Raw genomic sequence first — 8,655 nt, forward strand, 5'->3', positions numbered from 1 at the left:
ACTTGATTGCTATATTTTGCGATATTTTGCTATGTATTTGTATGCAACTTGAAACATGAGGCCTTATGGTCTTAAGTCTCTTACATTTTACTCCAACCATTAACTTTTTGAGTCTCAAATCCCTCCGAAGAGATAGAAATAAAGGTGGCCATCAAAAGCCATGATCCAGCGGTTAATGAGTCAACACAATTACTAGAAAAACGTAATATAAAAAAATAATAAAGCACCCAAAAATGAATTGCCTAAAGCAATTCCCTAATCAAACAGGGACCAGCCCCCATCAAAGTAGAATTAAGAAGGTACCAAATAGCAGGTAGTCTGTTTATCGAGATGCGGGATCAATCAAGTCAAACTCCACAATCAAATAAAACCACATCTTGCAAAAAAATTAAACAAAAAACGAAACCTCTACTATATTTTCCTATAAAATTTTGTTGGTCTAAAGACGATCCAGGATACATTTACACACCAACCAAGTTTTCCACTTCGTGCACAAAATTCTATATAGCTCTATATCACGTAAAAGAAATGATGGTCTTATACTCTTATTAATAAAGTACATGTAAGATGTATCAACCTTTTATTCTGTGCTTGAAAGGTTGACATCTTCATATTTTTGTTACATATTTTGCCGGATTCTCATGCACATAAAACTACATTCATCCTATTTTTATGGAGATGGGTTATTGATCAAACTTGCCAAATTTTTAGAACTATAAATTTGTAGAATTTTGAGAGACGCGCAGGCCGACAAATAGTTCGGTCTCCACTTCCGAAAACTGGCTACTTTGGTTGCTTATAACTGGATCCTTCTGCTTCGTTGAGTACAGTTGGGATGGAGTTGCAATGCGCTGACATGACTGGAATAAGTTGTGGTCCTTCCTTTTCTTTTATTAGTGATAAAAAAAATAAGACAAAAATGTTTACGGATATAATGTACCTTTTGGCATAAACTTGTGTTTTCTTGGCACAATCTTGCATTTTCTTCCAAGAGGTATCTTTCCTGAATAGTGAAAAATGTGTAAAAAGATGATATATTTAATATTGGTTTCTAAAGAGCTAGAACAATATATTAAAACCTTTGCTTTCAGTTTTTCAACTTGCTCTTTAAATAACTGAGTCTGAAATCAACCAAAGAAAATAGGTTAGTGAGACCAAAACTTAAAATGGAATAATCGCCAGTATATTACATCTATGTACTTTCGATAAAATCTTTTGATTACCTTTCTTGCCCTAATGGTTCTCAATGTATGCTCCAACTTATTGTCTAAATGGCTTAGTTCCTCTACTGAACATGATACCAGATCTTGTCCCAAAAGCCTCCTAAGATATTCATTTGTACAAACCATTTTTAGCATGAAAAGAAATTATATAATGGAAACAATATGCACAAGAGGTAAAAATTAAGAAAATTTGTGGAAAAGAAAAGTAACATCTAATTAAGATAATAACCGTTGGGAAATTTCAAGTTGCTCTATTTGTTGTTGAATGGCGGCAGCTTCTTGCTTCAGTTGCTGCAAAACAACATTTTTAAGCTTCAGATGGTTGAATCAAAGACTAACTATGTATATGATATTACAATGTATATAAATCTTGACCTGTACGTGTACTTCATTTTCAGGTGTGCAGATTTCATCTTTCTTAACATCTGAACGATACTTTTCAATTGTCTTCTGCATGCTAATTAAAACGGATAAAAGTATAAATATCAATGATTGATCATTTAAGAAATTTACGTCGTTTATATCAAATTTCATGACACACGAACAAGATTAAAAAAGATGAATTCAGTAGTTTGTGCTGAGATATAGAACTTCTATATGCTAGAAACAAAATCCATATATAATTATTAATCATTTAAGAAATTTATGTGGATTATGTCAAACATGAAGGTATTTTTTTTTTCTTTTTTGATATATTGAGTTGTCTATATGAATAAGTTTGATTTATGTTGCACATGATTTAGGTAGTGTTTCTTTTTTACTTTGTAAACATATTAACAAACATTATTTCAAAAATTTTAATTGTAGTATATATTGTTGTTTTTTTTACTTAACGTTTAAAAAATGTCTTAATGTGTTATTTTCTTAACATTAAGTCATGATTTTATATTTAGTTTTTCTAAATTGGCCCTATTTTCCCTTATGAAAATCACATTTATATCTGATCACATTGAATCGAACCGATTCATTCAAACGAACAACTCTTACACTGCATCTACATATGTATAAATGAGTTTTTTCTTATAAATTCTACTTTTTCCATGATTATGACAATATATTTAGAAATGATCAAAGTTAACAACTTGAAAAAAAAACAAAACAAAAGGAGAAGAACATTAACCCCTTCAGAAGCAAAAACATGGCAACTAATATCTTAGAAGAATATTAACCCCTTCAGAAACAAAAACATGGTAACTAACACAACAACAAACAAACATACGTCAAAATATGTGATATCCCAAAATAAAGATCGGGAATCAACAACAATACATAGGTAAAAGAGCTAAGACAAAGAGAGCACTAACGCGCTGTTTTTTTTTCTTCTAAAGCAATATGCATGCAGTCTGTGGACCACATTTGCAGACTTCTGCAGTAGAAGAGGTGGACCAAAAGTTTAAAGTCGAAAAGAAGAAGATTGTTTGTTTTTAACATCCGCATGCTGCTAGAATAAACTAAAATCTAATTAAACTGTTTTTTTAACTTAAAAGAGTTTTTCAATAATTTTATAGCTTTATTATAGATAATTAAAAAATATAGATCAATTTTTATGTAATAATATATAAAAAGTTAAAATAAAATGATACGAATTAACGCATATACTTGATAAAAGCCAACAAAGTTTACTTCAGTCGCAAAGGTACACCTAAACATTGTAATTAGGGAGAAAATAATTTAACACATAAAATGGATGAAAACAAACTTTGATTTTATATAAAAAAGTTCAAAATTTTTATTTTACTTTTCTAATTAAATTTATTAAAAACGGGTTATAAATATTTTTCACAATAAATAAATGATAATGCATTAAATAATGTTTATAAAATTTGGCACAAAGAATATAAAACAATATTAGGATTTTTTTTGTATCTATATAAATAGCTCCAACAACCATTATCGTAATTAAATATTTATTTATAAATTTGTCAAAAAGGTTATGATTGTATCGTTAAACCTTTTTTTCTTTAAGTATTGTAACTTTTTTTTCCAACTTTTTTATCATAAATAAAGTTGGAATAAATCTATGTTTAAAAAAAAAACAAAGATATATGTGTTTTCTAAACGAGAAGATGTATGAAGAGGTATGAAAAGATTTGACAACTCTAGTTCATATATGCATCAAGAAGAGGACGCGCATACCATTTTAGGTCTACAATCTTTAAAAAAATAAATAGTTTGCGAAGCCTAATATCTGCATAGTACAGACGGAAGAGGCCAAAAAGATCTACATACAAAAACAAACACCACCTAAATGTTTCCCATGCAACAACATAAAACACAGGTGGAAACTAAACATGAAAACTAAATTAAAAATCAAAATTTAGAATAGATCTCTAAAATGGAAGAAAATCTCGAAAACATCTTAAGGAAAACTTAAATCAAAGTCTTTACCGATTTGTGTTTCTATTCCACCATTTTCCCTCATTTTTCTAGATGAAGCTTCAAATTTGGATATCTCATCTCTCCCTCTTTCAATGATTTTTTGGCAGTAAATATGAAATGGATTCATTTTTGAAGGAATGGGTTTGGAGATGGTGAAAGTTGTAGGGTGAAGGAGGAAATGAAGACGATAGAGTGGGCATGGGTTGGGGTAGGCGTGTCAACCCTCGACCCAACTCGTAACCCGACAGATAGGTTTGGGTTGAGATTTTTGACCCGTCAACCAATCAACCTGACAACTCGTTTATTTCATGGGTTTGATTGGGTTCGGTGGTCAACCTGCCAACTTATATATATATATATATATATATATATATATATATATATATATATATATATATATATATATATATATATATGAAATCTGATTTCCTTTTGTATTCCTAATATTTTATATCATTGTATTCCTTTGATATTCGTATGTGACTAGTCAGTGTTTGCGGTGCCCTAATCAAAAAAGAAAAAAACACATGTCGTCATTTTTAGATACTCACGAGCACGAACAAAGAACGCATCCACTTTGTAAGAGTGCTTTCATTTTTAAATTTTATTTAGATGTTAATGACTTTATGAATATATGTTGAAAACGTTTTTTTTTTTTTTTTTTTTTTTAATGTTAATTACCTTAGTCACTTTATGACTTTATGTTGAAAAAACATCATTTTTTTAAAATGCATTGCTCATTTATTAAACGGGTTATATGGACTGGGTTCGACCCACTAACTTGTTAACTCACGAACCTATATACTTAAACGGGTTATATCAGTTAGGTTGAGGTTTCCAACCCACCAACTCGTGACCTGCCAACCTGCCAACCCATATATTATATGGGTTGGGTTGAATGTATGTTTTATGACCCGCCAACTTGAACCCAACCCGATTGTCTGACCTAGGGTGGGGGTTGGGGTGGGCTAGATAAATGGGCCTTTTTTAATATTATAATTACAATATAATTAGTAAAAGAAAAAAAAGATATTATAAAGGATAGAATAGTCTTTTTGGATAGAGGGATGGATGGGTGTAATCTGTTAAAACCATAGAAATACTATCTATCAATTTTCGACCATTGACCAAAACTGTAAATTTCAACAAACCACAAGGATTATTTCTGTAATTTGCTATTTTCTTGATGTACTAATTTTATATAGCATCATATGTGAGAAAACCCTCTTTGTTCTTTCTTAACACCTAAATCACGATATTTCGCGTTCCACTTCATCATAGTCCTTTTTTCTGTGTAATGACTGATAAAGCATTTACATTTTTCTGGTGTGTATGAGTTGTTTCTTCGTAATTCTAGTCTCAAAAACTACGGATGTTATTCATATTGAGGTTTTTTGCCCATTGATATTCGTTTATAACCCTTGGTAGTTAGTTATTTAGGGTTAGGGAACTATTTACTGGGTGCATAGTGGTAAAAGAGATCACGTTTTCGTTTCTTTAATGCTATTAACAAGCAGTAATTAAAATTCTGTGCTATTTAGGTTATAGGTTATGTGAACATTTATTAGTGCACTCCAGTGTGGAATTCTTCTCCATGCCCAAATCATACAGGTTATCAAGCAAACAAAAGTCGATTCTTGATGTTGTTATATTCCTCTTTCTTAAGTTCGATAGCGGTTCTGCTTAATTAGTACGTAAGCCTCTCATGTACTCTTAGCCTTCCTTGTTTTCTTTGCTTGTTGTTAGTGGTGTTGGATTAATCGGTTAATAGGAAACTTTCTTTATTCTTGGATTTGTTTATATATAGTTTAAATAAGGTATTTTTAGGAAAACTTGCTATAGACAGTTGCTTTCAGTTTTGGTATTGGAATAGGATTCTCTTTTTTTTAGTATAAATATGTCTAGGTCCAGTTTTGATTAACTCAACAAAAATCACAGTACGTTTATTTCTTTTTTGTGCTTTGTACGTACGTATTCACAAGAGAATCAAAGAATTAATCCTTGCAAGTTTTCTTTGATTCTTTCTTTTACCTTGATGCACAAGGTTTATTATCAAGTTTTTGTTTACAAGTGGAGTCTTTTTTTCAGAAAAAAAAAAAAAAAAAAAAAAAAAAAAAAAAAAAAATCGTTCTTAAAAAAGTGAGCAACTAGGTCCCGCTTTAGTCGCACAGGAATTAGTTGTATACTTATTGGTGTATCTGAGTATACTCGAAGATAATAATTTCTTGAATAAAATAAAACATTATTGCTAAATAATCGTAAATCATAAAATGGATTGATATAATATATCTTCTTTACTTATTGTTTTAGAATTTTTATGTTGCATTAACGGTTTCACCATCGAATGTTATATTGATGATAATTATATGTCTACCGAAATTTTATAGTAGCATTTTTTTTTTGAACTTGGGGTTTTACAAATGGTTTTACCACTCTTAGAAAAACATAACATTTAAATTTAAAATCAAAATATCAAAAGATATACTATATGATATACATGTCTCAACAACTACGTGTTGCTAGCTGTACGAACATTATACATCATTCATCATGTTGGATAAATGGTCGAAAAAGATAAATTCTTATTTATGTAAGAGGGCTTCCATCCACCTCCATAGTTATACTCCTTACATTGATGTAAGTTATATTTTTATATCTTTGATAGTGAAATTAAACTCTCGACAACTTTGGCCTTTGATTTAACATGTGATGTGTGCATGTAAAACCACCTTCCTCACAAAAACGACATACAAAGAGACAGAACTCCAGTTATCCATCATTCATATACATAAATCTTGAATTTAAACCCACGATTTCTAGGTAATGATAACCAAATATGTCTAGAAACCTAAAAAAATGTTATCTTCCACTTTTATCCGTCTGAATTTGTGACAATAATATTTTATAAAATTACAAGGTTTTATGGTGAAAGGCTGCCCGAATCTAGGTCATGAACACAAAAAGAAAGGGCTGGCTTCTTGTTTTAGTAATTTAGTGAGATCAAAAGCTATGATCCAATGGTTAATGAAGCAACATAATTATATATAATAGTAATAATAATAAAAATAAAAATATTAAAGCACCCCAAAAATATGAATTGCCTAAAGCAATTCCGTAATCAAATAGTGACCAGCCCCCATCAAAGCAGAAGAAGGTACCGAAGAGTAGGTAGTCTGTCTTACAAAGATGTGATACATATCAAGTGAAACTCCACAATCAAATCAAACCACATCTTGTAAATTAAAAAAAATAATAATAAAAAAAAAAAAAACTAAACCAAAACTGGAGACTGCAGCTTTGTTTACTGGTACTTCATATAGATACACCTACTATGTAGTTTCACATCTAGTAATTTAAAATACTTAAAAATGCAAACATACTTGAAACCAAATACGTGTGTTTGTGTGTGCGTGTGTGTGCTGTGTGTGTTGTGTGTGTGTGTGTGTGTGTGAGAGAGAGAGAGAGAGAGAGAGAGAGAGAGAGAGAGAGACACTGAGAGGACGTACTTGGAGCTTGAAAACTCATAGAGTTTACCCTTTTGAGAGAAAATAATCAAAGCAACTTCAGCATCGCAAAGAACTGAAAGCTCATAAGCCTTCTTCAGAAGCCCATTCCTCCTCTTCGTGAAAGTAACTTGTCTGCTTGTTGTGTTCTCTATTCTTTTCAGCTCAACCTTTCCTCTCACCATTTCCTGCAACACATACACACAAACAAAGTAAGATAATCTTCATATCGCTAAAACTCACGAGGAAAGGAAACGAGTAAAAAACCAACAAAATTACGGAGCTTTACCAAGTTTGAGAAAGAAAAACAAGTGAAAAACCTAGAGACTTGAGTTCAAGATTTGGGGCAAAGAGATTGTTAACAGAGAAACCCTTGAAATTTTAAGAACATATGAACGAAGTCCATGTAGATCTAGTGAAAAAATGGAAGAAACCCTAAAGAAACAGTAGACTGAGCATATGGATTCGTAGGACAGGAATGAAAGGGTCGATGATTTGGAAGAAAAAATATTAAAATATAGGTAGATAATGAAACATGAAGGATCTTTTTTTGTTGGTGATGTAATGGATCTCTTTACTTTGAGACCACAAATGAAGCTAGATTTCCTTATTCATCGATCTATCGTGTATTCCCTTTGTCCCCATGGCAAATAGAGAAGGTAACGCACCAAAAAAGGTCAAGGGAAGGCAATAAAAATGAGTTCCTTAAAAAATATTCAGAAAACAAACACCTAGTTTTATCTTATTTTGGAAAACCTGTGAAACATATAAATAAAATATTGCAAGATTCTAACATAATCCTTCGGTTTCCGTTAAATTTTATCAGCCTTTAACTCTGTAATTTTATTTGATTATTAGTAAAGTGTATATTTAAAATATTTGTTCATATATGTTTTGAATTAACTCTAATTACGTCATCGCATCGCAAATATTGGCATCTTAATACGTGTGTTTAGTAATTAAATTATGTTTTAAAACATTTTAAATCGAGTAACTGTCCAAATTTATCGTCACAAAAAGGTAAGGAATATTTTCGTTTGTGTCGATATGCTAGTGGATTTTTTTGTACATAGAAAGTTAATGTACTAATGAAAGATTTTTTACACTCAAGTGACGTGGTTAATATTTAACATATTTACTTGTAAGATCTCATAAGTCATAAACATAACATATCCATGGCATGTATAATTAAATGACACTTCATCATTCTCTTCACCTTTTAAAATTGTTTGGGACGCTACCATTGGCAAATTTGAGAAATTATAGAATGATTATGTGTTTTAGGATTTAGTATCATGGTTTTGAAAACCGGACCGGACCGGCCGGTTGAACCGGTTCAACCGGGAACCGGTATAGATGCCGGTTCTTTAATGGCCAAAAACCGCCCTATAACCAAACCGGTAAAAACCAGTGGTTCAACCAAAAACCGGATTAAACCGGGCTGGTCTAACCAAAATAAACCAGCTCACTAAAAAAAGATAGAACAAATTTATACTAAAGAAAGCGAACGGCATCTCGCTGTAATATGCGATGTGCAAAATTTGCTTTGG

The 8,655-nt window shown here is 31.1% G+C and overlaps 1 protein-coding gene across 3 annotated transcripts; it reads right to left on the reverse strand.

The window, feature by feature from the left end:
- Nucleotides 1-520: 520 nt before the first annotated feature.
- On the reverse strand, nt 521-7,767 carry LOC111901686 (MADS-box protein AGL42). Of its 3 annotated transcripts, none has more exons than XM_042897941.2 (8): nt 7,395-7,767; nt 7,109-7,293; nt 1,599-1,680; nt 1,453-1,514; nt 1,224-1,323; nt 1,080-1,121; nt 941-1,003; nt 521-812 (listed from the first exon to the last, which is right to left on the reverse strand). In XM_042897941.2, the coding sequence occupies exons 2-8, from the start codon at nt 7,288-7,290 to the stop codon at nt 714-716; spliced, it is 630 nt and encodes a 209-aa protein (XP_042753875.1). In that variant the 5' UTR covers nt 7,291-7,293; nt 7,395-7,767; the 3' UTR covers nt 521-713. The 3 variants fall into 3 exon arrangements, with proteins under 3 accessions (XP_042753875.1, XP_023753340.1, XP_042753874.1); XM_023897572.3 differs by having other exon boundaries at nt 521-860; nt 7,395-7,766; XM_042897940.2 differs by having other exon boundaries at nt 521-851; nt 7,395-7,763.
- Nucleotides 7,768-8,655: the final 888 nt, after the last annotated feature.

The sequence above is a fragment of the Lactuca sativa genome, chromosome 9 (genome assembly GCF_002870075.4).
Source record: "Lactuca sativa cultivar Salinas chromosome 9, Lsat_Salinas_v11, whole genome shotgun sequence".
NCBI lineage: Eukaryota > Viridiplantae > Streptophyta > Magnoliopsida > Asterales > Asteraceae > Lactuca > Lactuca sativa.